This window comes from Lacerta agilis, chromosome 9, assembly GCF_009819535.1.
Source record: "Lacerta agilis isolate rLacAgi1 chromosome 9, rLacAgi1.pri, whole genome shotgun sequence".
In the NCBI taxonomy this organism is placed as follows: domain Eukaryota; kingdom Metazoa; phylum Chordata; class Lepidosauria; order Squamata; family Lacertidae; genus Lacerta; species Lacerta agilis.
This window is the reverse complement of record NC_046320.1, coordinates 48,626,233-48,645,074: the sequence shown is the minus strand read 5'-3', so window position 1 is coordinate 48,645,074 and position 18,842 is coordinate 48,626,233. Positions and strand designations below refer to the sequence as shown.

Genomic DNA, 18,842 nt, shown 5'->3' with positions numbered 1-18,842 from the left:
TATTAATGTTATGCTTGAATAGTGTATACACTAATTATGCTTCTGATTCTTGGGGGTGTTAAAAGTAATTTTTTTAAAAAGCAGGCATTTCTTTCATTGGCTTATCCCCTCAAAAGTATTCATTGACTAGTATTACTCATGTTTGAAGTATATTTTTTATATTATTTTGCTGTCTCTCATCCCAACATTATACAATCAAAAGAGTCCTTCATCTTTCTCCATAGAGAAAAAAAAATCTGAGTGGGTATGCTACCATTGCCTGAATGAAGTCTGTTACTTATGACATCATAAAGACCAGCTGAGATCTCAAGTTCTCTCAGACAAGTTTTGCTGTATGAGGGTATTTTCAGAAGTTTGGTGTGTGAAAATCAAATCAAAAAGTCACTTCTTTCAGAACATAAAGATTAATGTGAGAACTTAGCATTATTGAAACTGCCAAGCTTAATATTTGCACATTGTATTCATGCTTAGGTGCCCATCACAATGAAAGAGGCATATGTGTGTTTGCTTTTTAAATACCTTCAGCATTTTAGACTCTCCTGCAACTCATTGTCCCCCATTTTGAGGTTCATCATTTGCAGTAAACTCCAAGTTTGGCAGCTATGTGTAGACACACTGTGTTCCTCCACAGGAGAGGAAATCTGGGTCAATCAGGATTCCCCTTTATATGGAATAGTGCTCTTCAACCTTGGATATCCAGGAGGTTGTTGAATTACAACTCCCACAACACTCAGTCAGTTTAGCCAATGGTAAGAAACAAGGGGAGTTGTAATCCAGAAATATCTTGAGACCTAAGGTTGAAAAACACTGATGTAGGGGAACTCTCTGTATGTTTGGTAGGTACTTAAGCCCCTTTACATAGTTTTTGAATTGTGAAGGCATTGGGGCAGGGTGGGGAATTGGCCCATACTTCTAGTTTATGGAGCTAGCCAGCAGTGAGACACCTACACACATAGTTTCAATGCAGAAGGAGCTCACATGAAACCTTATCATATATGCTAAATAGTGTCCCAAATATTTTTCTTTTAGATTCTTTTCAAGCATGCCTCATGAGGTGGGGAAAGAGCAGAGAAGTGATGAGGAAGAGAAGGGTTCTTAAACATTTGCAGCCCGCCCCACCCCATCCAATTCAAAACACACATTTGTCCTAACATTAGCCTGAACAATGTAATTTGTCCCCAAGAGGCCTCCATCACAATATAATCCACTCTCCAGTCCTTATTAGATTTAAGACAGGTTTATTTTGGCTCTTGAGTCCAATGCACACATACCACAAACTGGTTGAAGGTGTGTTAAAATTAATATAGTGATTACGTTAGCTTTTTATATAACAGTTTCCCACGGTAAAAAGGCTCTCTCACTATACCGGGACAGATCAATTGCTGAGACACAATAATTCAAATGTTTGCTATGGTGGCACTGGAATTGCATCTGCACAAAGGACATGCAGATAACAGAGCTATTAAATCCATGAATAAGATATAAGGCCGACAAACAGGAAGCGAAGGCTAAGCTAAAACTGATATTGGCGTCAAGCTACTGAATCGAGAATGGCACTGCAATAAAAAAAAAAAGAGAGCAAGAATTTAATCTGCTGGCTGCATGTGTTGCTAGCAGCCTGTGTAGGGCAATAAATAAATGGATCGGGCTGATGCATAATACATTGATGGAAAGGGGAATAAACAAATTAAAGAAATTCTCCTGGTGGTAGAAAACTGAAAACATTTTGAGAAGACTCCGAAAGATGCAGGAAATGAAAGCATAAGCGTCCTAGCCGCTTCACCACATTCTTCTCATGGCAGGGAACTTGTGGTCCTTTAAGATGTGAAATAGAGCTCTGTTTTAAGAGGCAGAGGTTGGGAGCCAAAAGCTGCTTTAGGCCAGCCCCAGTGCTTGTGCACACTGAATGGGATCACTGACCTCCCCCACCTTTTTATTTGAGCAGCTCCCTGTGCCACTTCATACTGCTTCAGCTTCAAAAATCAGCTTGCCCTGCAGGATAGAAAACTGCTGGTGTTCAAGAGACATGCAAGAGCAAAACACCTTAACAGCTGTGCTTGTTTGACTCCTGATCCGGGAGCTAAAGGAAGGTTGGCTTTAGAAGTTTTACCATTCAATGTACATAGCCTTTCTTGAATTAACCATTGCCAATAGCAAGCAGTGCTTACAGGAGTCAACCCAGGGGGTACTTTGTGTTTAACATCTGTACTTTTTAGATGTTTTGAAATGTTTAAATTATTTTATTTTTAATCAATTTGTTCTGTCACCTCCATTTTTAACCTCTTTGGGGGAAAGGGTAGCACAGAAATACAAACCAACCAACCAACCAACAAACAAGCCACTCTGGATTGTCTTGGGCAAGATAAAGTGACTAACAAATTTAATAAACACACACACACAAACACAAATATGATGGATATAGGCTTACTTCACAGCTAACACACAGGCAGAAGTTTGAAAAATCCCTTCTTAAATTTTTTGCCACTGGGAACATGATTCTCTCTATCTACCGGTAGTTCCATTTAAGTACCATCTTTCCTTTCCTCAGTGTACTGCAGGAAGGGAGGGGATATTTTGTGCATTACCTGAAAAAGACTTCCTCGTGCCTTTACCAAGTGCTTCCTACTCTGGATTTTGATTTCCCTTTCCAGGTCTCACCCATCATTCTGCCTCTCTTGTTTCCACTGTAGTCACTTGCATTGCTGAGTTGGTCTGCTGCCTTTAATTAAGTCTTAAAATTCATGCTAGCTTGGCTCATTCGCATGTTGTTGAAACCCTCCCTTCAGCATTTTTTTTTTTGCTGTTTTTGCAGGGAGTTGCAACCTGAAAATGGCCTGTCTCCCCTTGCATTCTTTCTGCTACTGACTTCCAGGACTTTGCTTCCTCCTTTTCAGCCCTTGGGACTAAACTCTGAGAGCTAAATGAGATTAGCTTCTCAATAAACAGGCACTGGGATGGTTTGTACAAGATGTGAGGAAGAGCCCCTAAAGTCGTAAGAATTCCTTTCTTAAAACAACGCACCCATTGAATAGGGTTAGGGGAGAAATTCAACCCACTTTGCATTGAAAAGCAATTTTATTTTGGCTTTCTGAAACAATGCATGAACCAAAACACAGCCATCATTCAAAATCCACACTTTTCTGAATTTTGCAATGTGAAGTTATTCATATGAAAATGCATAGACTGGGGTATAGTGAGTGTAAATATGCATTTATTAGTTGAAATAGCATGCAAAAATGTTTTGCAAAAATGTGTCTATTAGACTAAATTTGCATTAAAATGAAGAACTTTCATGAGGGCTTTTTTAAAAAAGAGCAAACTGATATCGAAATATGGAGAACGGAATTCAACAGTGGAGAAATTGGCAGATTTACCCACTGCTAGTGTTGAGAGCTGGACCATAAAGAAGGCTGATCGCCGAAGAATTGATGCTTTTGAATTATGGTGCTGGAGGAGACTCTTGAGAGTCCCATGGACTGCAAAAAGATCAAACATATCCATCCTTAAAGAAATCAGCCCTGAGTGCTCACTGGAAGGGCAGATCCTGAAGTTGAGGCTCCAATACTTTGGCCACCTCATGAGAAGAGAAGACTCCCTGGAAAAGACCCTGATGTTGGGAAAGATGGAGGGCACAAGGAGAAGGTGACGACAGAGGATGAGATGGTTGGACAGTGTTTTCGAAGCGACTGGCATAAGTTTGACCAAACTGTGGGAGGCAGTGGAGGATAGGGGTGCCTGGCGTGCTCTGGTCCATGGGGTCACGAAGAGTCAGACACGACTGGACAACTGAACAACAACAAGTGTTGGAGCAGCATGTGGATGATGCCAAATATCTGTTGATGTTTCAAAACTGACTGCTGCTAACCCTGTACAAGAGTGCCCAGGCAGTAAAGTGTAAGGAGTTTTGCTCTACAGCCACCATTCTCCTCTCTCTCTCCATCTGTCTATTAGGCATACACTCCAATGAATTAATAATGCTCCTGTCTGAACTGGGTTGCTTGGAAATTTCTTGTATAATGATACTAAGTGGTGCTGTTGGCCTGAGAGCTATTTCTTCTCCATGCATTTAGAAGACAAAGACCTATTTAAAGAAACATAAGTAATACTGTTACTAGCGGAAGTGCATTACAACTGACATTCTTCGTGAAGTGTTTATTGCAGCGCTGAGTGCTTTTCAGGCAATAATTATGACTGCTCTTTAAGTTTAGATTAGCTATCCTTTCTGCCATGGCACTGATTCACAACTTAATGTGTTGTTTCTTGATGCAGGAAACAATGGGTGGTGGTTGTTTCCCCTTTTTCCTGTTGATTATTGTGCATTATTGTTTAAAACACAGTTATTGTAGAGTTCTATGAAACATGACAACAGTTGACTTCGAGATGTTCCATGCTTTTTTAAAAAAATGAAAGAAGTGATTTATCTGCAGCAGTTGCTTCATTGCAGAGGCCTATTGAAAGGAACCTGGATAACATGCAACAATTCCAGCACATTATGGGCTTGAAAGTTATCATTATTGTTATTGCTAGTTATAATAATAAAGTTTATATTGTTATATACCCATTCATAAATATTCATTGGGCAACATACAAGAAGACGGGTCAGGTTGGTGCATCCATTCATTACGGAGGTGAAGCAATTCTAATATCTAATATCAATTAGACCAAAACCCCAAAACAAAACCCTACGCTGAAGATGAGGTATAAAAGAGGGTGTGCCAGCAGGAGGAAGAGGAGTTGACATTGGCCGCTGCAATGTGGATGTGCGATGTCACACATACACGCCTGCCTGTCCACATTACGGGGGCGGGCACACACAAGATGGCACCCCTGCATTACAGTACAAATCCTGAACAAATTTTGGCAAATCCAGACGTTGACTGGATTCAGTTGGGATAATATCCAATCGCCTAGGTCAGGTAAATCCACCTGGAGTGATCTGAGACTGTTGAAAGATGTGGGGTGGGGGGTTAGAAGGAAAGGCAGGAGGCAACCTCTGCAAAGAGCAGCATGGAACTGTTTGCAAAAGGGCTTTCAAACAGCCCCCACTATACTTTTGCTGCAATTATCTGGTTTGCCAGTTCATTCCCTGCAGGGAGCACACTAGTGAAGCAGACGTCAGCAGGACCAGGATCAGATGGAGGGGTGGGGGGTGAGGCTGCACAGCCTAGTTCTTATCTAGGCAGCAACTGAATGGGAGAAGGGGAGGGAAGAGACAGTGCACTAATGATCTGCCTGCAATGGACAAGAGATTAGAGTGGGGAGCCAGCCCACTATTGCACAGTGTGAATTTAAGTAAAAGCAGATTCAGGAATAATGGTAAGAATTAAACCCAGTGTTGGCCAGTGCCAGTTGCAGAGTGGTTTGGGATCTAGTAGAACCCAGGGAAGCTCAACAATACCCACAAAACGCCACATTTATGGAATTCTGCTGGGCTCTGCTGGTGGAGATATTACCCTGTTTGCCCACGTTTGGTGGCCAGCAGGAGGATGGTTGAGCTGGCAGAAGTGAGCAGAGCGGTAGCATGGGAAGGTTCAGATTGCCTCCCCTATTCATTCATTCCAGTGGTTCCACTCCCATTTTCTCTCAAAATAACAAAATAATAAGTGTACTTGCTCTCAAAATACTTTTTTTTAAAGTTGCTTCCTAAGGTTTTGAGATGAGAACTTCATTAGAACATATGGGAAGTGCAAGTAGATAAATAGGTACTGCTGCGGCGGGAAGGTAAATGGCGTTTCTGTGTGCTGCTCTGGTTTTGCCAGAAGCGGCTTAGCCATGCTGGCCACATGACCCGGAAAAACTGTCTGTGGACAAACGTCGGCTCCCTTGGCCAGTAAAGCGAGATGAGCACCTCAACCCCAGAGTCGTTTGTGACTGGACTTAACTGTCAGGGGTCCTTTACCTTTACCTTTATATACTGGAAATTACACACACTGGGTGGAGCGGGACATGTGAAAAATGTGCTAGCTCTATTCCCTGTTTCCCAGACTCTCTTCAAGTTCAAGGGTGCGAGATTGGCACCAAGAGTTGGCATAATCAGGTACTTGCCAACAGCAGGCCCCATTAACAAGACCTCCACAGACCAACTCCACCTCTTGCCTACTGCAACTTGTAATGTGTCCACCAGCCTTTCACTGTGGCCCTGATAATGGTGGTGGTAAGGAGTAGTAGTAGATGCCACTGCCTGCTTGATCATTGGCCCGGTGGTAGCAACAATGAGGAAGAAGAGGAGCATCTGGTGAATATGGTGATGAAGAGGTTGACTCACTAAGAGAGGGAGGCCCTTGGAGGATGTCTTGCCCAAGGACCTTGCAAAACCTGGAACTGACAATGACTGTCAGATGATGCAATCTTGCTTCTACATGTGTAGGCTTCCAACATGATGTAGAACCCAGATTTCCCAGGGTTCTTGATCACACAAAAGCCTCTGAGTACAGAAGGCTTCGTTGCTTCACGCCGGTTGTGAGGACCCTTTGGCACTCTAGATGTTGCTGAGCTACATCTCCCATTATTTCAGCTTATTGGATTTGCTTGCTGAGGGTGATGAGAGTTGCAGTTCAGCAATGTATGGAGGGTCAAAAGTTACCCACACCTGATTCAGACAGTCATCCTCAAATTCCTGGAAGGTGAGGGGAATGGGCACAAGGGGGTTGAGCTAATATGCTTGACCCTGTGTTCCTCCTTGCATGTGGCATTTTACAATAACTCCTGGATAAGGCTATGATGGTAATTAGTGTTAAAGACCAGAAATCACAGCATAGTCTGTCATTTGTAATGTAAACAAGCTACAGTTCTTCATCCCACAGGTGAGCAGAACCCTTGAGAATCGTGGGCTTGCCTCAGACACTTTTATTGGACTCAAACACCTCATTTGTGCATCTTTTAAAGTACCCTTAAATTGGCATTCAAACTGGATGCAATGAAAATGGAGGGGGAAAGGAACACCAGACTCCTAGTGTGTGTATTGTTGAATGTGTGAACTTGTTTACCACAGTACTCCCCTTCCTTTCATCCTACTCCCCTCACCTTGCACTTGCATTATATCCAGGTTGAAGGCATGTTTGTTTAGTCTTTATTGCTCTTGGGCAACCAACACTCAGCAAGAAATGCCAAGAAAGAAGAAATGCACCTAATGTAATTTATACTATCAACATAGGGGTACTCAATTACAGACTTTTGATTTTAGACACACATTTCATGCCAACTATATCTAAAAGTTTGGCCACAGATGGGGCAAGATTTGGGATGGGAGGGCAGCCCACATTTTCTTTTCTGTCCTTTGTATGTAATAACATCAGTGATTCTTTCAGAAGGATCAGAGAATATACCAAATGGAAGCACTATAATTAGTTTTATCGCACCTAACGCCTTCTCCCGAACACATGTAGGATATAGTCCCCTGATGTTATGGTGCTATTTCATTCCCTATGATCAAAAGATCTGTGTGACTCTTATATGTATTTGTGTCTTTATGGCACTGAAATGAGAGCCTCTTTCAGAGTTCAAAGTGCTTTTTAATGCACAAAGACCAGGTGGGGGTAAAAAAATAGAGGCCTTCAAAAATCCAAGGAAGTGTCAAAGATTAATGGCATTTTATATCATTTGAGAAGTAAGGGATGAAGGTTAATGCTTAGAACATGTGAACCAAAGGGAATGTTTGAGGGTCACGAGGCCCAGAGGGAAATGGAATAAATGCACAGAGAAAGCTCCTAAACCATGCCATGCACTATCACTTTTTAACACCTAATATCATATAGGAAAACAAGTGCCCTTCTACCAAGAAATGTTTTATAATTGCACCAGGTATTTAATGTATTTCTAGCTGTTCAGAACAAATAAGAAACTATACATTTGGGGTGCATTTTTCCATCTTGGTAGATATACCTGAGCACAGAACAAATAATAGTCATGGTTTATTCCCCCCCCCCCCCATAACTGAAAAACTGAACTGAACTGAACTGAATTGTCCATTAAAAGGAGAGAATAGGGATACTGAAAATAGTAAGGTCTGTGAAGTTGTTCACATTCAGTGTTGATTAAGTGTGAGAATAAGCACGGTTACTGTTGTTGTTGTTTTGTTGCTTCTAATGATTTTACTGTTTGTATTGCTATATGTTTTTTTAAGTTGTACTTTAAATTAGTTTTGTGTGCTTTGAAATTTTGCAAACCACCCTGAAAATTTTGTTGAGGTCTGGGGTGTAAAGCAAACAGATCAATCAAGAAACTACTCTGCCTTCCACACACATTTTGTCAACACGGAGCATCATGTTTGCACAGTCTGTTAGCAATTTCCTTCTCTTGAATATTTGCATCTTGAATGGGAAACTGGTTTGTGAAAGTCACTGCTGAGTACAATGTGAAATATTCAGACAGTTCTGTCCTTGGAATGTGACCCTGGTGAACAGTATGTTGCAAATGCAACATAACCAAGCCAGAATGGTTTTTTTAAATAGGGAAGTGATGGGCAATCGACAGCATAATGCAAAGCATAAACCCAGTGCTGCATTACTCAGCAGCTAGCCAGGTCTAATTTTTAACTCGGTGGTGGGGTGCTATATCCTTTGATAGGGAACTTGCTTCCACCCCAGGTTAGGGTTTTTGGTGGGGCTAGCAAATTGTTTGCACTCATTTGCAACATTATATATGCAAAGCTTGGAACTAATGCCATGGGGGAAAAATACCAGTGTACCAAAAGGTAAGGAAGGCTGTTGTGCTAGAATTTTGATGTTTTCATTTTTCCTTTCATGCACAGGGATATTTTATCATGGAGACCCATTCAGATGAGCAGCCCTCTCTCCAAGTATCCTGAGATGAAATAGCCCTGTGAGGATTGTACCACCGACCCTTCCTGAACATTTAAATCAGGTATTAGTGTTTGAGCACAGCAGAAAAGAACAATCTTTAAATAAAAGAGCATTAGGCAGCCAGAAATACATAAACCACAGCTCTATATGCTTTAGATTTAATCCATTCTCCTTGTCTCCTCATGACCTTTTCCTTACCTTGCAGAGTAGGTTGCTTAAACTCATTGGGGAAGGTCATGCAAACTGATTTTCAGTTCTGTGAGTCTTGATAGTTTCCTAAGTCTCAGTAGTTTTCCCTTACTGTAAACCAATCACTGAGATTTTGTTTTTTCAGTACTGTATAATGTTCATTAGGAAAGAACTTGGCTTGGATACTAATGGACTCTAAAATTCTATGGCCTGTAAATGACTCATTAACAAATACCTAGAGAAACCAATCTTATTTGAAAGCAAATAAAATAAAACACTAAAAATCAGAAGCTTCTGCTGAAAGCTAAATGCAGGATACTGATTAATCTCAAGCTGTTGTATTATGCAGGTATCCTCCCTTCTGACAGCAAACATCTTTTATCAATAGGGAGGTATTGATCACAGGTAGCAAAATGGATTAAGGCTGTGCCTCTGGCTACTCCATGCATGCATCCATCGAGTGCAGAGAAAATTGTGATAGCTGCCATGTTTTTCTGCTGCAAACTTTGTGAATGAAGCAAACCAGAAATAAAGGAACTTAACCTGAACAGCACAACTTTTACCATTGAACCTCATTTGCCAGATGCAAAATCCAAAAGAACCAGTCCCAATACAAATCATTTGGGGAGCCCACTTACACGCCTACTGTGTAAAATTGGTCCATTCATTCAATCTCTCTGCTTCCTTTCCTTCAGCCATTACTGATCCATTAGATGATCCACCCTCTTACCCCATGAATTCTAAGCTTACTCAGGAGTCTTTGGTGAAGGAATGCATCACAAGCTTTTTGAAATTGCAAGGAGACAGCGCCCACTTCACCACTCCTATCCATGAGCTTTTTGTTCCTCTCAAAGAACTCTAAAAGATTAGAATGCTGTTCCTTCAGTGCTTTTCTCCAGAACTTCTGCTTTCCATACAGTCATATGGAAGAACTTTGGTTCCTAAAATCAGTGATTATTTGTAGTGTTAATACTATTTGACCCATTGTGTTTATTAGAGAGTCTGCAGTGGAATAGGAGTTGGGAGGATTTGTGTTCAATTTCCAACTCAGCCATGATGCTCACTTTTAACCCAGCACAATATTTAAGCATAGCCTTTCCCACAGAGTTTTCATGAGGATAAAATAGATAGAAACATCTATTCTATGCTGAGCTCCTTGGAAGAAGGATTAGGATACAATAGGTGTGGGGGATAGGGTTCAACAACCACTTTTTGCATCTGAACCCCAAATGCACTCCCCACCCCCCACTTCCTGGTCAAACCCTAACATAGGGTAATGGTCATATCTCATAGGCATTTATTTCCTGGCAAACCATAACCTTAGCTCAAGTCAAAAGTCCATACCACATCCATTTTGGTTAAACCATAAGCATTTTGAGACCACAAAGTGATCAACTTTCAGATAATCTTCACCAAATGCAATTGGTCATTTAACCGTCTAATGAAAAATATATTTAAATTACACCTTTAAGCCACACAAAGTGCTCACCTAAAATATAGTGACATTTAAGAACCTGCTAAATTTTCTGGAAGGCATATAGTTTCTCAAAATGCAATTCTGATACAAGTTTTAGTAATATGAAAATATCTCCTGATTTTGCAAAATGTCTAGAGAAATCTGTCTGTGAGCTCCCCATTTCCTGTGATGGAGAAACCTACATAGACCAGAAATTTTATAGCCCAGAATCACTGCAGAAATAAGTTTTTTTTATGGCAGAAAGCATTTTTGAATACATAGTTGGCTGTAATGTCTGAGTTATATAGTTTCATATTCTCTCGCTTGGTTTTTTTAAAAAAAATTAATACTCCAAATATTAGCCTGCATAGGAGCAGCCATGCCAGGAACAGAATCACCTTCCCAGAGAGGTTCACCTGGTTTTTCCCTCTCTGATCATGTCAGCACCTTTTAATTCATCCAGGGTTTTAATTGTTTTATGTTGTCTCGTTGTTGTTGTTGTTGTTGTTGTCTTATTATTTATTGTTGATTTCTCTTAGTCTTCCTTGCATTTTTATGTTGTTTTGTTTAAAGCCACATGAAGAATATCTATTGATGGGTGGCTTTAAAAATAATAAATACATGCAAATAAATATAATATGTGAATGAGGCAGGCATGTGGATGGCTGCCCTCATCACTTCTACTTTGCCCCCAATTCTTGGAACTCTAATGTGGAGTGATAGTTTATAAGATTGGATCCTAAGTGCAATTAATTATAGAAATCTGACTGCAACAAATGACACTTTCTTCCAAGTAAATTTAGTTACATTGAGGCTGCAAGTCTGCTGTTATGGTAACAGAAGTGAGAAGTGTGATACAATATTGCATATAACCAGGAAAGCCACCATAATCTGATGGACTTGATTTCCACTGGAAATATTCTAGTTCTGTAAAAATAGAACAATCCCAAACACATATGTATGTATGTATGTATGTATGTATGTATGTCTGCTTATTCTATTGTTCACTAGGTGTGGCATTAAGGCAGCTTCTGAAAATAACAAGGGAAAAACCCCACACATGAAACAGCAACTAGCAACTGAATGAATGAATGAATGAATGACCTATTACTAAAAAGCATTTGAGATCTTCTAATACCATTTGAAAGAATGGGATATACTTTGCCTGGGGCATGAAAGATAGCAAAGATGGTGCCAGGCAAGTATGTTAAGTGAGAGAGTTTTGTAATTAAGGTGCTGCTACCAAAAAGGTCCTATTAAGTCTCTAATCACCAAACCCCAGAAAGCAGATATGCCCAGACAGGAGCCTCAGCATATCTTGGTTAATGGATAGCTTATGCTGGAGAAAACCATCATTTTGATGCCCAAGTTCTATATGATTCTGTCTGGGGTTTTTTCATCAGGAAAAAGTATTGTCAGAAGCTCAAAGTGAAAAATCTTGGAAAAGATCCTGCTGCTGGGCTTGAGAATGAGGAATGCACTATTAAATGCACACCCCAATGAAAACAAAGAACATCCTCTGGACTTGGCTGGGCATCTGGATATGCCTCTTGTTTATTTTTGCAGTTCCTAACATCAGGGTTATTTGAGACACTATGCATTGGGTGGAAAAGCAAAAAAAAAAAAACTCCACAAAAACAAAGAGAGAGGTTTGCAAATCCATATATACAGAAGAAAACAAACAATTTATTCAGAAAGCAGATTGTTCTATTTAAGCGATGCAACATTTTAAGATTGTGGTTCAAAGTATCTCATTATGAAACCTTATATGGGCCTTTGTCAGATTCATTAGGGAACAGCTGGAGTTTCAGGTTTCTTTTCGCCACTTGTTGTCCTGGCCTGAATAACAAAGAAATCAAATGGTAAACGTTTGATGAGCCATGCACCATCTTTATGATTTGATTTCCTTGGAATTGTGGCCAGGACAACAGTTGAGGAAAAGAAGATCAAAGGGGATGCTTGTATATGTGTACTGTGTATATATTTGTATATATCAGAGAGAGAGAGAGAGAGGAAAAACCACAGTATTTACAAGGTGAACAATCATCCATAAATGAAAATCTCTCTGTACTGAAATGGGGAAATGGTTGTGGTATTTGCTCCCATAATGATGATTAATTCAATATTTAGATACATTTAGATAATTCCCAGGGAGGATTTAATTAGGTATATCGCTAGTCCTGCTAATTTATTTTTAATCTCAAAATTGTATGTAAGACTTGCCCAGTCTCTTCCCTGAGGATTCCTCTGGACATAACTTCCAAGAACATTTCCCTTCAAGCCAACAAGAGTGTCTTAGCAGGACGCAAACTTTATTAGTACAAAGACACTTAATTGTTTCACACAGTGGTCCATGGGTGCATTGAGGCCTATTAAATACAAAGTTCAATGAGCTCCCTTGGATGACCAAGTTGTTTATTCACTATTTTTGTGTTTGCCCCCCTTCTGATGCTATTCTTACTAGCAAAAGCATTGGTCCACTAGCCTGATGATCATTGCTAAGGTGTGGAGGACAAGTAGTTCTGATAGAATGATTTATCAGCTTCCTACCTCAAAATTTACCCTAGCAGAAATGTTAGAGACAAGTCCTCTAACTGAAAGCAAATAAATTCAGACATTTTAATCTAAATACAAACACAAATCAGTGTGGTGTATTGGATAGAGAGTGTCAGACAGGGACTGATGGGACCTGGCTTCCCATTCATCTGTGAAGCTCATTGGCTTGCCTTGGGCTAATCAGATCCTTCTTCTTCACCCACCTCACAAGGCTGTTGTGAAGATCAGATTGGAGGCAGGACTCATATGGTATTTTGAGAAGTTTGGAGAATGGATAGGTTTACAACAGGCAGAAGGAAGGAAGGAGTTTGGATTTGATATCCTGCTTTATCACTACCCGAAGGAGTCTCAAAGCGGCTAACATTCTTCTTTCCCTTCCTCCCCCACAACAAACACTCTGTGAGGTGAGTGGGGCTGAGAGACTTGAAGTGTGACTAGCCCAAGGTCACCCAGCAGCTGCATGTGGAGGAGCGGAGACGCGAACCCAGTTCACCAGATTACGAGTCTACCACTCTTAAATGCCTAACCTCCATCCTTTAAACACCTATAGCAGGGATGGCAAAACTGTGGTCCTACAAATGTTGTTGGATGCCAGTTCCCATCAGCCTCAGACAGCAAAATCAGGGATGGTTGTCCCAGGTTCTCCACCCCTGAGTGAAAGGATTGGTGGGTGTTTGCAAACTAGCCTTCTGATGCTTTATGTGTCAGAAATGTATTGCTGAGAAGAGATTTCACCATTCACTCTTGTCTTACCTTCACATCTTTAACATTCATCCTTGTCCCTTCCTTCCCAACAAAGATGTCATCGATGTCAACAAGAATGTATCTATCCAAGGACAATGTAAGCCTCTTCCCTGACAGGAAAGAGATGGCATCTATAAAAATGAGTTTGTGCAGCCAAAAGTTCAAATTGTTTCCAAAAAGAACTCTTTGAATCCCATCATGAAGTCCCAGGTCCTGAATCACTGTCGCATAGAGAGAAGCCTTAGGCAGTGATACTGGGAATGGTTTGGAAGCTTGAAATTCTGTTAAAAGCACTGGTTGATAAGTGGAGTGATTATATTGGAAAATGGTCCAGTCTTCACCAGGTAATGGGCCTTTCTCAACCCTTGGGGCTTTGGTAATGTGAAGCAGAGGAGACTGGGGGTTTACTAAGCAGTTTTGCAGAGCGGCATTATTGTAGAGATGTAATGGAAATCCTTTGAGTTTAGTGCTCGACATGCTGTTCTCATTGGCTTTATGAAAACCAATTATGCTAACACTGTATTCCACACAGTATTTTTCCAGGAGTTCTCTATTCCATGAATCCATGGAGGTGTACTTCAAAATATTTTCATAGATTACGAGGATGTATTTCCCTTTGCCATTGTCTGCCAGTGGAGGAAGGTCCCCTTTTCCTGATGCAATCACCATCTGAAACTGAAACCGACTTGACTCCAGAATGGCTATGATGTCTTGGCCGAGCTGAGAGTACTGGCTCTCCACAAAGAGCAGCACAGTCGGGTCAGTCCTAGATGGATCGATGGGCTTCACCGTTTTAAGCTCCATTGACCTGTAGGGCAAGAGTTTAAGATCCTCACACTCTGCCCCTCCTGTGGTATCAATGAGGGCTATTTCCTGCTTGTGACCTGTATACAAGTAATAAGCAGAAATGACTATGCTTGCTAAGCAAAAGGTGGCTAAGAGAACGACCAATGTTCGAAAACTTCTACGAAGCTTCACAATAAGATTCATGTTTTTTGCAGCACTTTATGTTTGTTCATTTAGTTACTAGAAAAACAACAACAATTGGCTTCGTCCTTCTAAAGTGCCATTATAAACAGACCAAGTGATGGTGTCAGTACCACTCTCCAAACGTTCATGTGACCATTGCAATGCATTTATAAGGGGGGTGTTCAAAACTATGAAACTCTGAGAGCTGGAAGTCCAAAGAGTTGGAAATCTATATTGGAAGCCGTCTTCTCTGAATGCGCCAGTTGCCAATAATCAATGGAGAAGACAATTAACATCATCTGCAACAAAGTGAGAAATTAGAGTAGGTTAAGAAAAATCCATACAGCAATTAAAATGTGTTAATTAAATAAGCTAGTCACCTTTTAAAAAGTTCTATTGATTCCACCATAGATGACGACAGTGGGATGCCTTCATGGTGTCATTTAGGTGTAGAAAATATTTATAATTTATCATTACTATTTTTTTTTAAAAAAAATGCTATAGTAATTAGAGTCGGAATGAATTGTGTTACATAAAAGCAGAATTAAAGTTAAGATAATTTGACTTCAAAGGTTAATTGCAAGGACAGCAGAATGATGGCAAAGAGGTATTTTGGGTTAAGGTAAATCTTAACCAAACATTCAGCAAGTGAAATCTTTGGCAATTATAACTGCAGTGTTTTTATAGGTCAAGCTTCAATCTTATACACATGTACTTGGAAACAAGGCTGCAGACCTAACTGTCCTTACCTGGGAGTAAGCTTGCTGTATTTAATAGGACTTCTGAGTAGGCGTGCATAGGATTGTAAGTTCATGGAAGTCAGTGGGTCTTACTTTTAAGTATACATGTATATGATTGATTTGGCAGGCCCCCAAAACACAATTGAGTAAATATAGAAAAGAGACATTAATAATGTTAAAACGGCTATTTATATAATACTTATAGTTTGCAAAATGCTTTACACTCTTAACCTTGCTCAGCATTAGGATGCTATTGATTACTGCTCCCATACTTACAGGTGGAGTATCAAGGATGAATATGTTTTCTAGATAAGGCTTCAAAAGCAGAGACAATATATAAAAATGTATAACTGGAATATTAGAATCTATAACTGGAAAGTCCCCTCCCCCCCAAAAAAGCCTACTATATTAGAATCTATAACTGGAAAGTCCCCTCCCCCCAAAAAAGCCTACTAAAGTGTAATAATACATATAACCAGTTTACTGCTCCTGTCATTTCTACTACTGATATTACTACTGCTAGTAACAGTTCAATTGCTGCTTAATTACTGAGATCATAATCATGATTTACCCAATGTTTATAGATTTCTTGCTTAACTTTAATCTTTCAGGTGCTTTGTGCAAAGTGATAAGGCTCTAGACAGATACAGCAGATCATGTGAAATTCTCCACAAGAGTTCATTGCAGTTTTGAAGCTCTGGTGACACTGATAAATCACAGCAACTTCACTTTTGGAGTACATCAAATCACACACACATCTTGGGTTTTACAATCTCATTAGGTATATACACTGTCCCTAAACAAATCAATAAGTGGTCCTTACAGCAAGCAAGAACAAAAAAAAACCTTTTGAATTTTTTGCTACCAGAAAAAAGGGGGGGGAGTAGAGTAGAGCATTCTTACATGAAATCTCATTTGTTTTCATTCCAGTTATATATTTTTCAACACTAGAGGGCAATATGTTCCCATTTTTCCTCATACAAGAATTGCTATCACCTCTTTTACTACCAAGACAGCTTACAAAACAAAGGGCTGTTCAATCAACCTTAGAGTCGCAACGTTCTAAAGAACAGGTGTAAAAGTGGATTGGAGACTTTACTGCTAAAACAATAATGTAAATTCTCATAGATAATATATTGCTGTCATGTTCATACTTACAATATTTCTTACTTTGGACCAGTAGAACAGGTGAAATTAGAAGGCTGATGTTTTCTCCCTTTTTGTCTTTCTTTCTCTTAAGGTGAGTTGGGCACCAGAATTCTAAGCTATGGAAATAATATTTGGTGAAAAAGAAAATCTGTTTTGGATTAAATTATTGATAATATAGCTAACAAAATCCCTATCATGAGGAAACATCTTGACAGATGCAGGTTTATTTTTAAATGCTCTCCTGTTTTCTAATTTTGGAAATACGAAGGCCAGACTTATTCCTAGGTTTCTGCTCTGTTTCAAAGCAGCTCATGGCACAAACTAGTCAAAGTTAAGTACATTTAAGTCCTGTTCACATCAATGAAAGTGTTCAGGATATGCTTAAAAATCTCTCATTAGACTTAATGGGATTTAAAAGCACTTAACTTTGGTGGGATTGTATCAATGATCTGTAAATTAGTACGGCTATAGCAGGGTGATATTGAAAACAATGGCAACTTGTGACTGAAAGCATAATATTCCTTGGAGTTATGAACAATATGGAAGATAGAAGGCACAACATACACATTTTTGTTAGGAGAACTGTATTACAAAACTCAGAAAAATGCAAATTTCAAAGACCAGCTGTGTTTATATTTGTGTATTTTTAAAGGAAATGACAATTACTTATTTTCCGTCTTTACATTGAGGGGGTTTCTTGTCTATCCATTTCACCACTGCTTTTTCAAGTCACTGTAGCAGAAATAAAATAATGTCTAATATCATTGTTTAAGATGGGATAATTTTGTGCAAAGATTGTGACGGACAGCAGTGAAAAGGACAGTCTCTTCCTTCCACCAGTTATATAAGAAATCGGAAGAAGCTCCTTTGCTTTAATAGCAAAACATACAATGGGCTTAAAAATCAAAACCCCTAGTCAATTTCAACTCCACGATGAAAGGAGCAATTCCTTCAAGATGGGAATGTACTTCAGCAGTTTTGATGATATCTCAAGAGCCAAATGCAAAGCAACCACTGTTCACTCACTTCTCAGATTTAATGGGCAAGTCCCTTGACCTCATTGAACTCTGAACCCCAGAGATGACATCCCTTGATGAAACTGGCTCCCTTAACACCATAGGTCTCATGCTCCTCGGTGCCTGTGGAGTGTGCAGAGTAGGAGCTGATTCATTGCTGATGGAGTTCTAGGCTCTAGGCCAGAGGACTACCCCTTTAAAGCTTCAAAAGAGGTGGGTGGACAGAACTTGGGAGAGATAAAAGGCTTCAGTTTAACCCCAGACCTTGCTGGAGCCAGTTGTCTGCTTAGAGATACCCAAGACCCTGCAGTTTTAGATTGACCCTTATCTCTACTTCCTTGATGAAGCTACTCTCAAGCATTCATTATATCCCATGGACTTTTGTTCAGGATAGTATATCAACACTGCATATACTTTCTCTTTATATAGGTATGATGTTTGTCATGTGGTTGAACTAGCCAGAGGCCACTGAATGGGATGCACTGCACATATCCCCAGAAAGAGCTTACGGAGTCAGCCTTTGCAGCTGAAATTTTTTCTCTGCTGTTAATGATCAGTTATCCCCATGCATGCCTGTGCCACACATTGCCTTCCTCTGTCTCAATGCCTATCTTCTCAAGCCTGGGCTGAGGATGCAGTTGAGCCATCGAAGACAGAAGGATGCAAAGATGAGGACCATTGGGGAGATAGATTCCGTTTCCTGTTATTTATTTGACCATTGTGAATGTTTCATTATGCAAGGACCATTGTACCGATTATGAGCATTTATAGCAATTATTCTTGAGAGGCAGCAAAGTGCAAGGCTGCAGACTATATCTTTTTGTCAGAGGTAATAGCTGGTCTTCAACAAAGTTTCACTCAGAGTAGAAACATTAAATTAATAGACCTAGCTTAGCCATGTCGATTCATTTCAGTAGGTGGAATTCAATGTAGCGTTAACTGGGATGTGCATGTGCAGAATGAGGTCTGCTTGCACATCAGGATTGCTCCCTCATCCCCCCTACATTTCTTCTGCAGGTTCCCCCCAACTCTCCAGAGCTAATTTAGGGAGCACAGGGGGCAGGTGGAGGAGACGCAGGGCAAGCTTGTTGCACGAGAGAAGCTTGTTCCATGGATGCAACAAGTTAGTTGAATCCAGCCTAATGGGTCTACTCTAACATAAAGTTAGTTGAATGCCACCATGTATAGCAGCTGTTCCCAGAGGGTTGGCTATGAGTCCATG

General features: G+C 40.1%; 1 protein-coding gene across 1 annotated transcript in view; it reads right to left on the bottom strand.

Moving 5' to 3' along the window:
• The window catches only part of NDST4 (N-deacetylase and N-sulfotransferase 4), a 116,088-nt gene that overhangs the window by 81,806 nt on the left and 15,440 nt on the right, over positions 1 to 18,842 (bottom strand). Inside the window, 1 exon segment of the mRNA XM_033160099.1 lies at positions 13,756 to 15,014. Coding sequence (XP_033015990.1) covers positions 13,756 to 14,736 — 981 coding nt within the window. The 5' untranslated portion in view covers positions 14,737 to 15,014.